This window comes from Lichenostomus cassidix, chromosome 2, assembly GCF_008360975.1.
Source record: "Lichenostomus cassidix isolate B80296 chromosome 2, HeHo_3.0, whole genome shotgun sequence".
Taxonomy (NCBI): Eukaryota; Metazoa; Chordata; class Aves; order Passeriformes; family Meliphagidae; genus Lichenostomus; species Lichenostomus cassidix.
Genome location: NC_139482.1, coordinates 33773155 through 33790362, shown reverse-complemented (window position 1 = coordinate 33790362; position 17208 = coordinate 33773155). Strand labels below are relative to the sequence as shown.

The following is a 17208-nucleotide window of genomic DNA, read 5'->3' as shown; positions in this document are numbered from 1 at the left end:
CATCCTGTTTTCCTTGTGCATGGCAGCATTCAAGCAGAGATCAGTGAGGGATCTCTCTGAAGAGTTATTGCAAACGCTTGCCCAAGTCACGTAGTTGTCACACCCTGGAACAGGCCATAGGTTTGATGCAAAGGTGCTTAAATTTTTTTTTCCTTTAAAAAAGTCAATATTTACAGATATAATAGTGAAACACCAAGGAAGTTTTTAAAAAAAAAAAAAAAGGGCATGCAATTAACTAACTCTATCTTGATCAAAGTGCGCTGCTGTGCACTTCCCGTCGGCGCACTGCTGGTCCCCGGGAGCTCTGCCCAAGGAGCGGAGCAGCGCCGGCTCGGATTGCAGTTTGTACACCTGACGTGCAGCCCAGGGCCAGCGCCTCCTGCTCCGGCTGGGAACGGCTGCACAAAGCCTCCGAGCTCAGCCCTGCGCCACTTAATTAAAATACCTCATCCAGGGGCTGTTTATAATGGCAGCGCCGACCTGCGCGTTGCGCTTTTTGTTTTTCCTCTTGTTTTATTTCCCCTTCTCTGATGTGTTGCACGCAGTTGGTGAGGCACCACATGGGTTGCAGCTCTTAGACACTGACAACTGAGGAAATTAAATTCTGGGGCAGAATCAGTTAAAAGCATGACTAAATCAGTGTTGTTTTTCTATAACAACTGAAACAACATCATTATTTTCAGGTTGAATTTTTATTGCTAATGAATTTTTTTCAAGGCAGTAAATTTTTTTGCATTTTCCTTTTAAATACATTTTGAGATTTTTATGTTTTTTTTTTTTTTTTTTAAGAGAATAGAAGCAGTTACATTCAGTAGGACACTTAGATAAAAGCAGTGATAAACTGGAGTTCAGCTTCATATGAAGTCATATGGCAGCATTCGTATTACTGTTTTGTGCAAGAAGAAATACATCTTTATATGGTCATTCGTATGAAAAAGTTCCAGTGTATTTTTAAAATCTGTAGTCATATCTGAATTTAAAAATTGAAGACAATGGAGCATTCGCTTATGTTTGTCAAAGAACTGTTTTGACTGTACTAGACCAAATCTTGCATTTTTGTTCAGGCAAACCAATGAAAAGGAAACCATAAGGATGACTGATCTCACAGGTGCTTACACACACGGTTTGATCTCTTCTGTCTCTCTCTTTCACTGAGTCTGCCTTTGAGTGAAGTACAGGTGAACATTCTTACAGAACTGGATCTTAGTGTATGAGGTTATTAGAAAAATTAAAAGAGCACCCCTTAGTTCCTTTAGGATAACCTAAGGAAATGCTTAGTAATACTGATTGCAACTTCTCCCCACCGTTCTGTGTATCTCTTCTTTTATATATCATATTGCATATTAAGTTTTAAAGAGCACTGATTGTTGCTTTATGAAAGCACACCCTTTATCAGCACTAAAAGGAGTGGCATCCCTAAGAGATGCCATACAGTCTCAAATGATGGTTTTTTGGGAGGACAAAATCCTGTTTGGGTGAAAATCACCCCCTCTTAAGGGGGCTCATTAGGAGGGGTGATTATAAAGGCAGAAATTGTTGGTGTCAGTGTTTAGAATGGTATATTTTGTCATCCTAGGATATGTGAATTTACAATAGAGTTTTCTGTTGCATTTGCTTAAAAAAACCCCACTGAGCTAAAAGGTTTGAAAGGAGCAGCTTGAGGAATTTTTTCCATCAAGATACAATCAAGGGCAGGAAATCGTAGAAGCAGAGTTGTGGTTTTGCCTCCATTTTTTTATTAGTTAATTAAACTATAACAACTCTTAACTTCATTTTAGGTTAACTGTTCCTAGAGTTCAGAAATATTTTAAGAGGTCAATAATGCTTTCTTTGGCTCTGGCTCATTCGGAGTGGGACGAGGAGTCGCAGTCAGCAGGGCAGAGTTTCCAGATGTGCTGCAGGGGCTGTGCGTGCGCTCATGTCGACGGTTGTCACTGGTGGGAAACCATCCCTCTCTCCTCATCTGTGCACCGCCCTGTAGGGATGGGAGCCACGGGAGAGAAATGGGGACAGCCTGACATCTGTCCTGACCAAAGCTGGGAGCCCTGGCTGCTGGCAGCTGCCTCGTGTTTTTACTCCATTCTGAGTCTCACTGGGAATGCTGGGCAAGGAGTCCAAAGAGACAATATGTGTGTAGTTTCACCAGAAGCAGAAGCACCCCTGAGAACCCACTGGACTTTGCAGGGTGGGTTTTCCCTGTGAATTCAGGTCGTTTCATGAAGCATCTGGCTGCGTTTTCTCCTCGGGTAGAGCTGCTCCGAGCCAGGAACTGAAAGGGCACATGAGGAAAGAGCCATGCAAGTGTCACATAACTGTCTTTAATAATGGGAGCTGTTCCAGCACTTGGAGCCAAATTGTCTTTCAGCAAAAAGGATAAAATTTAACAGAGCTGGGAAAGGGAAAGAAGAAAGGGGAGGGGAAACACAGCACCACCTCCTGCTGACACCACAGAAGTTTCCCTCAGCTTTTCCTCTCTCTCCCTCTGTGCATATATTTTCTTTTTTAATCAGCTGCGGCTCTTCCCTCCCCTGCTTTTTTTTTTTTTAACTGTATTTTTACAGTTGGAATTCTGCTTTTCTAATTTCTCTTGTTTCACATTTAACTTCTTCAGAGGATTTCATTAATAGTTACTGCAATTAAAAATAATAAATAAACTCAGCACCAGCTGCTCAGATGGCTGTTGTAGCATATCTGGAACATAATGCGGTCTGTTCAGGGCAGCCACACAATGCAATTTATACCCACACCTGAGGGAATGAATTTCACAACTATAATTGCTACAATATAATTCTTATTAATGTTGTGCTATAATTCCTATTAATTCCAAAGGGCTAGTAAATGCATTAGGACTTGTCAACATATTATTTTACACTGTTTATGATCTGTAGAATTACACTCTTCAGTATTGTATTGCATAAAGAAATGCCTTAAAATTAGCTTTAATTGGAGGAGGGGAGGGAGCACATTTTCCATTCAGGCACTGGGAAAGACGGAAGGATCCTGGTGTTTGAGAAGCAATGAAACTGCATTTTAAAGTCAGTCCTTTGAACTTTCTGTGCCACACAGTTAACAGTTTATGAAGATGTATTAATAATGTCTGTCCTGGTTATTAGAAAAGGAACCATTGGTGTCTTTGTGAAGGAAAAAATAACTACAAGAAAGATAGGGTTATAAAATTTAAAATAACTGTCTTCCAGAAAAGACAAAAGTGGGGAAATTACAAGTCATTGTAGATGATGTAATAAATGCAGAAAGGGTTATCTTGCTGTGCTCTTATTTATTCTTCTTTTATCTGACTACCCTGCTTTTCTAGGTAGTGAATATGATGAGGAGGAAGTAGACTATGAAGAATCAGACAGTGATGAGTCCTGGACTACAGAAAGTGCTATCAGCTCTGAAGCTATCCTTAGTTCAATGTGCATGAACGGAGGGGATGAGAAACCTTTTGCCTGTCCTGTACCTGGATGTAAAAAAAGATATAAGGTAAGTAGTAGTGCAAACCTACCCCATTTCCTGTTGGTGTGGGTGGTGGGGGAAAGCCTCTAAAATCAGTTTGCACTTCTTTCATTTAACAGCCTTTTCACAATTATTTTTGTGATACTTTAGCTGAATATTTTATTCACTGGTTTCTTCTCAAGCACAGCCAAGTTTATCAGTTTTACATGGATTTTTGTCTGTCAGGAGAGATTACATGTAGCAACTCTTCTGCTTTACACATTTTAACGAGCTTTCTATTATTTAGGCAAATTAACTGCAGAATACAGGAGGTACTACAAGCAAAATAATCTCTTGGGTGCCTTTCAGAGACATGAAATAAAAAGCTTCTGTCCATTTGTGCTAGCAGGAATTCCTTCTGCTTAACTGCTAGAGATACTGCCTCCTCTTTAGTGAGACTGTGCCCAGGGTGCATTTTCTGGTAAAGATGATGTGGGGAATATAGTGGTCAACATCTTGCAAGTTAGACTTCACCTCAGGAAGACAGAGTCTTGGAGAAATTCTGGCATCATTCTGTCCTGGGCCCCAGTTCCCGTGACCCATCTGCACAGCTGTCAGTGACCCCACAGGCAGGGCTTGCATCCCTCCGTGTGACACACTGGGAAACAATTCTCTGACCCCCTCCACCCTGCCCTGTTCCTTAATTGCTCTCCATCATGAGAAATTTGTGTCTTTTTGTGTGAGTGATGCATTTCTAAACTGGAAGCTTGAGCTGGCCAGTGTAGAACATGCTAGGATGTTAGAGGAGTGTTGCTTCATGTGCATGGTGCAGAGACAGATGAAATTGTATTGAACAGCTTGGACTTCAGCATGGTATTCTCTATCCATTCATATCTGGGAGCAGAATTATCATCTTGGCATACTTCCTCTAAGTTGTTTTCTGAAGTGTTTGCATGAACTACTGGAAAATCCAACCACTGACCCAACACCCTTGAAAAAACATGGTGGCTGGGTTGGTTTTTCACTAGTGTTTTATGGCTTGTCCTTTAAATAACTGATAAGTAGGGACTTAAAAGAGAACAGAAATATACTATAGAAATATAGGAAGGCCAGCAGCATTTGAGATAAAACAGTTGTGGCAAGAATGAAGAAACTGTGCATGAAACCATGTAGTGGATGAAAACCTGTTTCAGTGATGCTGCAGCAGCTCCCACAGCAGCAAACCACAGCACTGGGATTCCTGTACAGATCACTGAACCCTGACAACACTATTTCATAAAACATGGACACAAAAGCAGTGTGCTCGTTTCTTAGTGACATACAAGTCTTTTTGCTGAGATTGTCCTGAACTGTGTAGTGTTTATTCTCCAGTTACAGGAAAAACTGAACACCATCTCCAAGGCCAGGGCAGAGAGAAAGATGGTTTTGGACTACTTGCAAGTATTACTTTGCAGATAAACTCACAGTATTGAAGATCGATACTTCCCTTGCGTGTGGTAGGAGCTGTGCCAGACAGAGGGTTTGGTATACAAAGCTAAATTCCTAGCTCAGGAAGCAAACAAGCCATGGTGATTGTTAGAAGTCGTGTGCCCAGAGGGCATCTATGCATTGCAGAAAGCATTCGCTTAATGGCAAAGGCTGGAAGGAGAACCCTGTAATTTGCTATATCCTGTCTGTTCTCTGTTTGACTGCCAGCCCTCTGTCTTTTTATTGCCCAAATGAGCAAGCTGTTTGTGCCTGCTTCTGCTATCTCACTACCTTCATCTCAAATGCACGAGGACTGTCTATAAGGGATATCTTGTACACCATTAATGGTAGAGCAGCGGGGCGGGGGAGCAAATTAACCACCCTTAGAGGGGCTGACAGGGAGCAGCAGCAAATGAGTACCATATTCTCCAAAGAAACTCACCTCTGTTTATTCCTGATAGAAAAACACATTTCCTTAAACTCTGCCTCACCTCATTTCTCTTTTCTGTGGGCTCTGTTTCCTCCCTTTTTTCTCTTCAACCTATTTTTTTCTTTTTGCATTTTTATCTTTGTTTCCTTCCTTTTAGCTTTGTGTCAGCTGTGTTTCTTGTTTCCTCTTTATCTTCCTTCTGCTTAACCCACTCGTCTGATGAATTATTTGCGGAGTCTGGGTAGGGAGTCCTGTGATCAAAGCACTGGGATTTTCTGGTGGGTACTGGATAATCACAGTCAGGACTGTAAAACAATTATAGTGCTCCAAACAGGAACACAGACATGCACATACAGTAATTGCCAGGCTCACTTTAAGGCTGAGAAAGGATGCATTCCTTTAGGGAGCGAGGAGGAAAGGAGGATATACACAATTTTCTTTTGTCTGGCCTTAGGTGACGTATGTTTGAGAAGCAGAATGGTATTTTTAGAGATTTTATTTGTATTACAGTAGTGCTTAAAGGACCCAGTAGGGATGGGGCACCTTTTTGCAAACAATGTTCAAGGATAATGTTCATCGCCTCTGCACTGAAAAGTCATTATGGAAAGGTAAATAAGACAAGAATGAGTACAACAAATACTCCCAAGGAATGGGCTGGGGCGGACAATGGAAACTGTAAGGAGAACATGTTTATACACAAGCCCAGATGTGTATCAGAAGCCCCTGCTGGCCTCCTGCCCAGCTGCTGTCTGCTGGTGCTTTCCCATAGGCAGTGCAAATAGTCATAAACATTTCGTTGGTCTTCAGGAATTTTATTTTTAAAAATTGTTTGCTTATGGTATGTATTGGTACTCTATATAGTATGACATAGATTTTCTTTAGAAACCATAGATCCTGGAGGAATTTTTTTTTTCTTTAACTTACATGTAAATTTCATTGTGGGATAGTCAGAAACATCTAAATTAACCCAAACCATGCTGACTTCTAGATGCTTTAAACACAAGTCTTTGAACTAATTTCTGAAGTTTGCTTTCTTCTCTAATTATGCTTACTGAGCTAGAGAAGAAGTTGTAATTACTTTATAGTTTTCCATTTATGGATTCTTTTTCTTCCTGTGAATCATCTTTGATGCCTGAAATTTGATTTTTAGAAAATCATCTGTGTGATTCAGAGGAACCCAAAGGTATTACCCTTGTTTCTGTGCAGTTCACCCTCACCAGATTTTGGATTTACATCCAAATATAGATGCCTAGTGTAGAAGCATATAGATATTGAGTAGTTAACGTGCTTTGCAAAATACCACCTGTAGGAGCTAAAATAGAGATTTATGAAGGTGTTGATTAGTTTTCCTTTTATTCAATGCCCTCTGAGTGGTCTCTAGCTCTGGAGAAGGACATTGAAAATGTGTGTAAGATGTAGATAAACTTATTCAGGCAACGTCCAAAGAGCAAATGTCATTTGAGTAGATTTCAGTGCATACAGAATGTAGCTTATATCCATGCCTTTTTTTTGGTCTTGGGCAAGAGGAGAAGTGATACCTTCCAAGACTGCCAAGGCATTGGGCTCTTCTGTGTGGCAGGTGAAAGGATGAGGGTCCTGTCAGGTGGCACAAACCCCCAGGAAGGCTGACCTAAGGCAGTAAGACTCAGCAGAGCTTAGGGAGGGAGAAGATTGAAGCTAGAGGGAAACAAGGGAATTTACTTAAAAGAAAGGAGCAAGCCAGAGCTTGGAAGTTGAACAGAGGAAGCAGACATGCAAAGAAAACTTTGGAATGAAGAGCACAAAAACATGTATGGATGTCCAAGGCTGAAACAAGAAATCTCTCAAACCATCCTTTTGAGGTGTCTTTTCCTGCTTGGAGTGGGGCTGGTAAGTTCTCTGCAGCGTGGTGCCTTTGTGAGCCCTGCCGTGCAGAAGGGGCCCTGCCCAACAAGAGCCTTTGTGTCTGCAAACCAGGTAGTGCCAGTCTAAACTTCTCTATCGCCTCCTGATCTGCTCCCAGGTTAATAATTGTTTCCTCTTGTTCAAGATTTTTAGAGTGCCCTTCTCTACTGCCACCTTCTTCCTCAATCATCTGTGAGAGTAAATAGTGAGCAACCTGAGTAACCAGAGCAATAAAAGTGATGTACGAGTTTGGCCGTGGCTTTGCTGTACCTCGGCAGACTCGGCCCAGACGTGCAACAAAGTGTTTACATTGCAGAGGTGGAAAAAGTGCCGAAGAGTCACTGTAATTCTAACAACAGTTTCCTTTCAGGCAGAAGTACAGGTCAAATTTCACGTTGCACAAGCTCCTCATGCTCTGTGTGGTTACTGTTTTTCAAACCTTCCATGGCCCAGTTCATCCCATGTAGGTTTCTGCTTTAGCATTTCCTTAAATTTTTCTGCCTGTTTCAGAATACTCTCTGGTTTCAAATCAAAAACATAGTTTCAAATACTCTCCCCCCTTCACCAAAGCATGTAGCGAGGCACTGGGGCTGATGGATCATTAAAATGGTGGGTGAAGAGAAGAGTGCCATTGGCATGGAATAGTGAGGATATTTGTGATTGCAGATTTATGGCATCTGTAGCAATTGATAGTAGTTCAAAAGTGTCTAGAAGGGGTTTCTTAGAAAATTTAAAAGTTTAAACAGGTTTTTGTTAGGAAAATAGTGTTATTATAGGTAATTGGACTTGTTTTTTTAAATTTCAGTGCAGTAGCAGAAGTTTAGCAGGTCACCCCCAGATTTTCTCCTCTTTTGAAGGCACAGGTCCTTAGAGGTACACAGATGATGACAGATGCCTTATGAAGTCCTTGTGCCACCCAGTGACAATCCCAGCCCACTCACCCCACTGGTCCTGTGGGTGCTGGAGGTTGAAACGATGTGCAAGATGATCCAAAAGCTGCCCCAGGACCTCACATTATTTGCAGGGAATTCACTTGACTGCTCTTGAGGCTGATGTGTAGCTTTGCGTTGTGGTGGTACAGCCTTCTGCCTCCCCTGAGTGCTCTGCACTCAGACAAACCCTGCCCTGATGGCTTGTATTCCTGTGTCTGGTTTGTGTTGGAGATGGGAGATTCTTGGTTCCCACATCTCAGGAGACAGCTGTGCAGGAGTTGTCCAGCATTTTTAAGGGCTTAAAGGTCAATTCAGAGGCCGGATTTGCAACTTCAGGTAAGGATTTAGTGCCTGGGTAGTGCCTCTGGAGAAGAGGAGCATGAATCTGTGGGCAGAGCCATTGCACCGCTTTCCCAGGGTGGATATTTGAGACTGTTTTTCTGTGAGTTCCAAGCTGCAGCTTCCACTTGGATTTGTAAGCTGCACATTGATAAAACTTGTTATTTAAAGAGCCAAGGGGACTTTCTGTTATGTGTAACACCAGGCAGTGGTTCAGCAAAGACAAAATCCCTAAGACCTAATTTAGTGGGTTGTTCAATATCCAGGCCGTTAGTTGATTCAAGCTTTATAGCAGGTTTTTGGGGTTGGTTTTTTTTTGCTTTAAAAAAATACTGAGATACATATGTGGACTCTTTTTGTTACAAATGGTATCTTCTTTGGTTTCACCGTAGCTGAAAGACAATATGCCTTTGCTTACTCATCCAAAAATCCAAGCCCTTTTAGTGGGAGCAGATGAGACTCCAGTATACTACATAAAACAGTATCACAACAGCTTCTTCCATTTTTGCCAGAAATGTGTGAAGAGGAAGAGGAGAATTACTTTATGTTTAGTAAGGTTTTTGGTTGGTGTGGCAGAAGTGTGGCCTGTTTCCTGCCCTTGCCAGTGTAACGGGGTGTGTGTTGTGTTGCTGTGTTTTGCTCTAGCGTCAATCAGTTCTCCAGTTTTAGCTGTGGAGTATTCCCAAACAATAGCCATTTTGAAGACAGCTTCTCTGGAGTATTTTCTAAGTGTCCTGTGTAACTCTTTGACTTAAGCATTCCCTGCAGTTAATTCTTTGGAGGCAATGTGTAAACGATCAGAATTTGCTGGAGCTTAAAGACATATCTAGAAACAATGACAGAAAACAGAACAGACCCACCACGGGGGGAGCCTCAGCTCTTTAAAGAGGTGTGACCCAAGTCTTCATGCCAATTCTTTGTTTGCTTGTAAATGAACCTCTGAATAAGATTTGTCAGTGCTATGTGAAAAAGATGTCAGGCAGCAAAGAGCAACCATGTGTGAGCCCATTAAATGGTATTCTTTTGAAAGTGGCATATGTTGAGAGATAAAAATCAGGGTTACCCAGGTAGGTGAGTTTCAAGAACGACACAGATTATTCTCCTTGTCCCACCTCGTACCTTGGGAGTGCAGCCCATGTGTAACACCCAGCGGGAGCTCCTGGTAATTTATATGATTTTGCTTGTAACATTGCTCCATCTTTGGGTTTTACTGGAAGCAGAGCCCATGCCATCCCACCTGAGCACTGACATTTTCCTTTCTCCCTCACAGAATGTGAACGGTATCAAGTACCACGCCAAGAACGGCCACAGAACACAAATCCGTGTACGCAAACCATTCAAATGTCGCTGTGGAAAGAGTTACAAGACAGCTCAGGGCCTGCGGCACCACACAATCAATTTCCATCCCCCCGTGTCTGCTGAGATCATCAGGAAGATGCAGCAATAACATGCTGGTCACAAATGTGCCAAGAAATCCTCACCAGCAGTTGCTGATTTTGAGAACAGCCACCTTTTTCAGGGGAAGCACTCAGCAACCCTTTAAAAAAATTAAATGCATGCTTTAAAATTTTCTGTAATTTTGGAATGATGTATCTTTGTAGAGTTAATGATTTTGTACATTTGCACATGTTATCATCATACCCATTTTCATTACTTCGAGATAAGGTGCTATAAAAGCTATAGGTTCTTCAGAACATTTTTCTCCAAAAAACAAAAAAAGAACTAGGGGGACGTTGCGTATTTAGTTGTACTGACGTGTGGGACAGGAGCGTGAGGAGGAGCGCTTGGCACTGACATCCTTTCAAGATTGTAACGTGATGAAGACTTTTGATGAATCTGTCAATGTGTGTGCAAAACCAAAACAGTACCGCCCTCGTCAAACTATAGTTAACATGCCTTACATAACGGAGTTATCAGTGGAGTAGCAAGTCTTTTAGGTAATGGAAATATAAATAAGAAAGAATGTTTAACATAATATGCTAAAAATATTTTCATACTTAAATAACATACATAAAAAGGTGTGCTTGCTGTATTTTATATTATCTTGCAAATCTTTTTTTTTCCCCTCCCTCTTGAAATGCTGAAAACCCTGCCATTCAAACTAGTAAACAATCACTTTAGTGTTAGCAATTAATTTTTTTCTCTGTACAAGATGTCATATTATATTCATGCCCATCAAACTTTTGAGGACCAATATCCCAGTCCAACTAAATATTTACCCCTGAACTATCTGTTAGAAAGACACTTGGAAATACTTAAGTGCAAATTTATGTGTGTGTGAGAAACAATTATCTTCATCTCAGATGAAGTTTTGAAGCACTTTGTAGTTCTCTATTGCCAACAGATTTAATGTTTTATGTGTTGCCAATTCTTGCAACTACTGTACGAGTATGTGCTGCAGTTGCAAATAAAAATGAGAAATTCAGCGCATGGTTTAAGGAGGTCCGTTAGTTGTGCTAAGGGAGTTCTAAGCCTCTCCCTCACATTCAGTGTGTTTTGAGATTTTCTTTGTGCATTTTTTGCTTCTCATTGTCAGTCACCGCATTCCATTTGGAAGTGTCTGTTTAGCTTTACAATTAATTTTGCTGAAATATGACATTTGAGCCTTATTGAAGATTAAGTGCTTCTTGCAGCAGGTGGTCAGAGACTGACTTAAAAGCCAACATGAGAGCGCTTCGTGTCTGGACCATACCTGAACATTTGTTGCTTGCCATCCTGCCTTGAGCATTCTTCTCACAAGTGCTATTCCTGGAGTTCAGCTGGCCGGCAGCAGAGGTGGGCACCTTCCACCTGCCCTGGCCTGAACTTTCCTTTGCCTGGCAAGGGTGAGGGAGGAACTCCCAGTGTTAACACAGTCATCGCCTTGGCTTGGTTCCTGTTCTTTTAAGTGCAAAAGAAAGCTCACATAAAGGAGGAATGAGCTTTCCCTATTTTTTCCAAAGCTTTAAAGGAAAACTTTGTAAGGATGACAATTACCTATTCTCCAGCAGAGTAAAAGTCTCATTAAAACACCTACGAATCATCCTAATGAATAAGCGTTTAGAACAGCTGAAGTGAAACATCCTTCTCTCAGATCCCAGAGAGGTGACCATGACAACTGGGTTTAAAGGATGATCCAGACATGAGAGTTATTGGTACACACAAGGCCCCAAGCGGCCACTTCCCACCTTCTGCAGCTTTGGCAACAGATCTGGCCAACAAACACATTTTGGCTCTGCTCCTAGTGCAAGAACGACAGGCTGGGCGAGTTCGTTCAACAGCTAAACAGTTGTAAAACGTCATTGTTGCATGTAGATTCCTTTCAACTATAAAAATGAAATTCCAGTTTCTATTTACCTATTCATTGTGACAGTATTATTAAACAGGTAAAGATGGGACTATTTTGTTATACTGTGTATAGTGAATGTATTGTACTGTGTCTGTGAAAAGTGTGCTTTAAATTATATTTTCATATGTTTTGTTGGGGACAAAGTACTTTAAGTTTGAAAGTGACAGAGGTTTGTTTTAGAACTGAAGGCAACTTAAAGAATTCCTGTCAGGAAAGCTGCTTATAAATGTAAATCAAATCACATTTAAAATAAACTGCCTCTGACCTAAAAAGACTGCTCTTTTCTCATTCCTAACCTAAAGAGTTAAGTTCTTGGGCTCTGTATAGCCTTTTATTTATTTTACTTTGTATCATCAAACTCTTAGAGCCTGTTCTAACTGTTTTCATCTGCTGTTGAGTTACAGTAAGAAAAAAAAGCTTAACAAAAAACGCTCTTTCAGTACTTCCATGCTTTACCTCAGGCCACCTCTTTATATGAAGCTCCCAGTTACAAAAATCTTTAGACTGCAAATGGCACACAGGCACTGATAAGCAGCTGCTGCCCAGGACACTGCAATTCATCCATGTCATGCAGTACTTTTGCAACTCCTGCATTTAACTGGATATTGCACATGTTCATGAGGGAACTTCACACAACAGAAGCTACTCCAAGCATTAATCCCAGAGTCTCCCTCTCAAAGAAAGAATAGAAATACGTATGAGGAGCAACCCTTTCTTTGTCATACAATGCTGAGTCATCATTTACTCCTAAATTAGGTCTACACCCTCTTTAATTTCAAAATGAGCTGCAGGAAAAAAAGACCACTGAGTCAATGAATAATTCTGCTTTTAATGTAACAAGACTACTGTACAACAAGTGGGAAGCAAATTTACTTAATACAGTTAAAGTAAATATAAAATGTTTAGATATACACACGTGTTTTTACTTACTGGAAAGAAATACATAAAGTTAAAACGCAAAAGGTTTTAAAAGCCAAAAGGAACACAATCCACTGTTGTGAAAATATAACAATATTTTCTACTGAATAAAACTGCAACATAATGGCAATGATTTTTTTTAAACAATTACTTTTAGGCATTTAAGCACAGCAGTTTCTTTCAACTCAAAACCACTGCCTTAAAGTACAACGGACCTCATTTAACGTTATCCATTAAGGCAAACATTCTACATGTGAAACTGAAGTATTTGCCATTCCTTTTGTTGCAAGCCTGGAGTCTCACAGTACATGCATCTACATCTCAGAAATGTACTAGAAAACTATATTTTCATAGGGTAAGTAATGTCACCTTCCAATTTAAGTGTTACTCAGAGAAAAACTACGTGGATTTGCTAGGAGAAACACCTGCTGATTACATTTTTAACTGTGCCTCAGTTATCAAGGTTAAGAGAAATCACAGGTGTTTTGGTGAGTTTTTTTAAATGTAGCTGAAGAACACCATGGAGCTGGTCTCATGTTTTCTGAGGCTCAGTCATTCCTGTGTCCTTAGGCATTCCGCTAAGTAGGGGAAGAAATTCCACTAAGTAGGGGAATAAATAGCTACATACACAACAAGGTGGGGGTTGTGGGTCTCCTTAGTACAATGTTAGGCAGAGAGAAAAGATAACCCCATAGCAGCTGACAGCCCCAGCTCCCATTAGAGTACATGAGCTTTTAATCAGAAGTTTGCACTGTTACAGAAAGCTGCACTGCTTTTGTTCTGGAGGTGGACTACTCGAAGTGGTGGGGTTTTAAGCTACACTGCAAAACGAGGAATTTAATCAAAATTTAATACGTTCTGATCAAAGTGCGTCTGGACATGCCTCTCAAAGCCTTGCTGGTCGTAGTCTGGCGGGAACTGCTCGCTGCACATGGGACACACCTTCCAGTGGCTCTCAACATGCTCCTCAAACTTGCTCTGGTCGTAGTTCGGGGGAAACATCACATCGCAGAGAGGGCATTTCTTGTGCACATCAAAACTTCGTGAGGAGGTGGAGAGAAAGAAAAAAGGGAACAGTTTATTTATTCTGTTAATGCAAACTAAAAGCAGGATCCTGCTGCCATCGATATTATGAACTTTACTACCAACTTAAATTTGAGTGGACTTTGCATCTGAGTATCATCCAGTTAATTTAAACGTTTTTGCCGAAAGCACTCAATACAATCAGAGTAGTTTTACACACAAATTCCAAAATAACCTGGCATTTTAAAAGCAACATAATTTTGACCTTATTCCAGCTACCACTGAATACAAATCTATTGAACGCCTTAATGGCCAAACAGTTTCATGGGAAACCACTCTCTCTGCTCATAAATGCTTGCTCTTAGCAAACGTAACACTTTATAAAAGCTCTAAACTTAGGTTCACAATTAGGTTGGCAAGGGAGGGGAAAAAACAAAAGTTACTCATTCATTTACTAAAAAAGTTGTCCAAATTCCATCAAAGTAAGGTATAGCACAAACAGCCTGCCTAGTCTCACGGCATATTCTCTGCTAGTTAATTTTAAACCAAACATTCATTGAAAGTGCTTGGTAGTTTTTCACATCCACCCCCCACCCTTGAGTAGTTCTGTAGAAACCTCTCAGTGCCCTTAGAAAACAATAAAAGATAACATGTACCTGGAATCAAAGCAGAAACCTGTGCCCCGCTCACGCAAGAGAAGACTTGGAGGATCAGGAGCAGAAGGTACAGTGTTGTCATCATCCTATTGAAAAGAGAAAGTATCTTAAAGAATAACTCCTATAAACAGCTCTTTTTTTTTTCCTGCTCAATATGCATTTTTGTTATCAAACACAGATGAAATTTACCTTCACTGTAATTTATGCAGCACAAGTTTTACTTTTGTGCATTTTGGCTCTATTCTGCAATTTGATAATACAGCACAACACAGTCATTTCAAGGTGGAAATACAGGTATATTCCAAGATTTTTGGAACTCCAACTCCTACCCCATTTTCCTTTTTTATCTCAAAGATGCCTTACAAGCAAGGGTTAGGAATTATTTAGCTGATCTACAAAAAGGGATGTGCAAAGAAGCACATGTTAACAGCACGCATGCTGTATGTTTTACATATAACTCATACTCATATGCAAACATATTTCAGTTTTAGGCTAACGTCCTTTTCCCTTTTGAAGCGTTAATGGAAACAGGGAAGGATGGGAAAATTTCCTCAATATTTTTGTTCTGACAACACCTGTTTAGCTTCAACCATTTAACACTTCCATTAAGCAAGCAGTGGGGCCTGCTATGACAGATACTGGCAACAAACAATCTTGCAGTCTGTTTGCTTTGCACCTGCAGTGAAAAGGGCATATGAATTTTAAAATATCAGTTGTTCCTTTGTCGTGAAAGAGGATGGATGGATGGATAAAGAAACACTATTTAGTTTAAAGTACTCTCATGCTACAATGCTACAGCTCATATAGTGCCAAAAATATGACAACATGCTAAATGCCAGACTGAAGCACACCAGGATTTAACCAAGAAAATTAATGTGCATCTTCCATCAATAAAACAGTTCCACTACAAACAGTGACCCTACTACATACAAATATAACATTGCTCCTTGTTCATTTTTGAGAAGCATCTGAAAAATAGGATGGATTATGCTTTCTTCTGCACAGGCACACCTGCACTGTCCTACACAGCTGCTCTGCAAGAACTCTCTTCAATGAAAGGCAAGCACATGTAAAAGGCCTTTGGAATATCCTAGACTACAGCTTTCTTGTGGCCCAGTTCCCTTAATTGTGAAATTCATACTGCATGTTCCTTACAGCAGCTTCTGACCCAGGCCCTGTACAAGAATGTCAATACTAAGTATGTACTGATATTACCCCGTTAAGATATGGAACGTCTGTCTCTTCAGTGCACTTTTGCTCTTGGCCAAGTTACAGAGATCAGTTCTTAACCTTTTGGGATGCCTAACCCACACAAGAAGAATGCAAATGTCTCTGTATTGAGCTGACCTCACAGAGATGTTACAGAGATTACTGTGTAACCAAGGCATGGTCAAACAGGAACCATGAGAACTTTATCTTCATCTGAGAGGATTTCCCAGCTATTCTAATTACAAGTTACAGTAAACAGTATACAGTCAGCAAGAACTAAAAATTCTCACGCAGTGCCCAGGGGTAACTTGGAACCTCTGAAAGACACAGAGAAGGTGTCACTGTATTGGATTCCAACAGCTGTCTATTTCTGTCATTTCTGATGGACAAAACTCCTAATTGTTCCATGTAAAATGGAGCACTGTATGGGGGGAGGATGGATCCTACTCATCTGGGTTCACAGCCACTTATTGTCCAGTATCCTCCAGCAATCCACTCCTTATTCTTATAAATGAGGTTACACATGATTTTCAACCTGACATTTAAACACCCATCACTCTCCCCTGATAAAGAGAACCATCCCTGACAGCTCAAAAGACAAAATGAGGTGGTAGTTGAAGCTGCTTTACAGAGAGTTTGACAACAACTGCTGGGTCACCAGGCCTTGGTGGCTCTGCCTATGCTGTATTTTAAGCAAAGGCATCAGCTTACTTCAAGACTGTGTGGTTAAGTTATCCAAGTTATTTCAAAGAAAGCCAACACTCTGTATCTGGAGAAAGAAACAGTTTAATCTGCCCTTTGTGTAGACCCAAGGCCACCTTTCTTGCAGTCCTGACTGATGACCAGGGACATGGCCATGGCTGCACATTCTTAGTCCAAGAGCTCTGCAGTGCCCTGCAGTGATGCAACATAGTGGGTACACAGCCTCAGCTCCTTAGGAAAAGAGGCTGGTGCCATGTACCCACAGGCTGGCACCATGGTCCTGTAGCATAACAAGTGCCAGGCCTCCTGAACTCAGAAGTCTGAATAATTAGGTGTACAAATATAAAGGATGCCTTTAACATCATGATTTAACTATCACTGGACTCTTTAAAAAATTGCCACAATGAGTTCCACAGATTAGGTGAATCATAAAGATAAATACAGTATTACACACTAAAGGATGGTAAAAAAAGGGTGTTTGCCACTAGGGGAAGAAGGGAAAGCCAGACATGAAACTGTCAGAAATAAGTGCAACTTGATTCATTTTACCAAAACCAATCAATTCTGTCTCAAGTACTGCTTTCATAATTACAACTGTAAGCAGCTCCAGGATTGTCAAACAGAAATTAGAAAGCTGTGTGACACAGTACAAAATCACAGACTTGAGCAATCCCTATCCCCAAGCGCTGTATTTCGTTTTAACGTGCAACAGTAAGGAACCAATGCCCACCCTAGGCCTTAACACTTGAGCAGACACAGGGCTGACGTGCAGTGCAGGTACACTGGGAAGAAGGGCACATAGATTTTATTTCTGTGATTCAGCTCTGTCATAGGAGTGAAATCAAACTCATTCCGCTAAGCCTCTCAACCTCTCTGCAAGCAGTC

General features: G+C 40.9%; 2 protein-coding genes across 5 annotated transcripts in view; one reads left to right on the top strand and one right to left on the bottom strand.

Moving 5' to 3' along the window:
• JAZF1 (JAZF zinc finger 1) overlaps positions 1 to 12089 on the top strand; it is a 186444-nt gene extending 174355 nt beyond the window's left edge. Inside the window, exons 4-5 of the mRNA XM_085051005.1 lie at positions 3314 to 3483; positions 9758 to 12089. Of these exons, the coding sequence (XP_084907131.1) occupies positions 3314 to 3483; positions 9758 to 9934 (347 nt within the window). The 3' untranslated portion in view covers positions 9935 to 12089. The remainder of the gene's footprint in view (positions 1 to 3313; positions 3484 to 9757) is intronic.
• Positions 12090 to 12624: 535 nt separating this feature from the next.
• TAX1BP1 (Tax1 binding protein 1) overlaps positions 12625 to 17208 on the bottom strand; it is a 55789-nt gene continuing 51205 nt past the window's right edge. For all 4 annotated transcript variants that reach the window (XM_085050983.1, XM_085050986.1, XM_085050985.1 and 1 more), the window contains 2 exons: positions 14413 to 14498; positions 12625 to 13772 (listed from right to left, as the gene is read on the bottom strand). In XM_085050983.1, the coding sequence (XP_084907109.1) occupies positions 13571 to 13772; positions 14413 to 14498 (288 nt within the window). In that variant the 3' untranslated portion in view covers positions 12625 to 13570. The remainder of the gene's footprint in view (positions 13773 to 14412; positions 14499 to 17208) is intronic.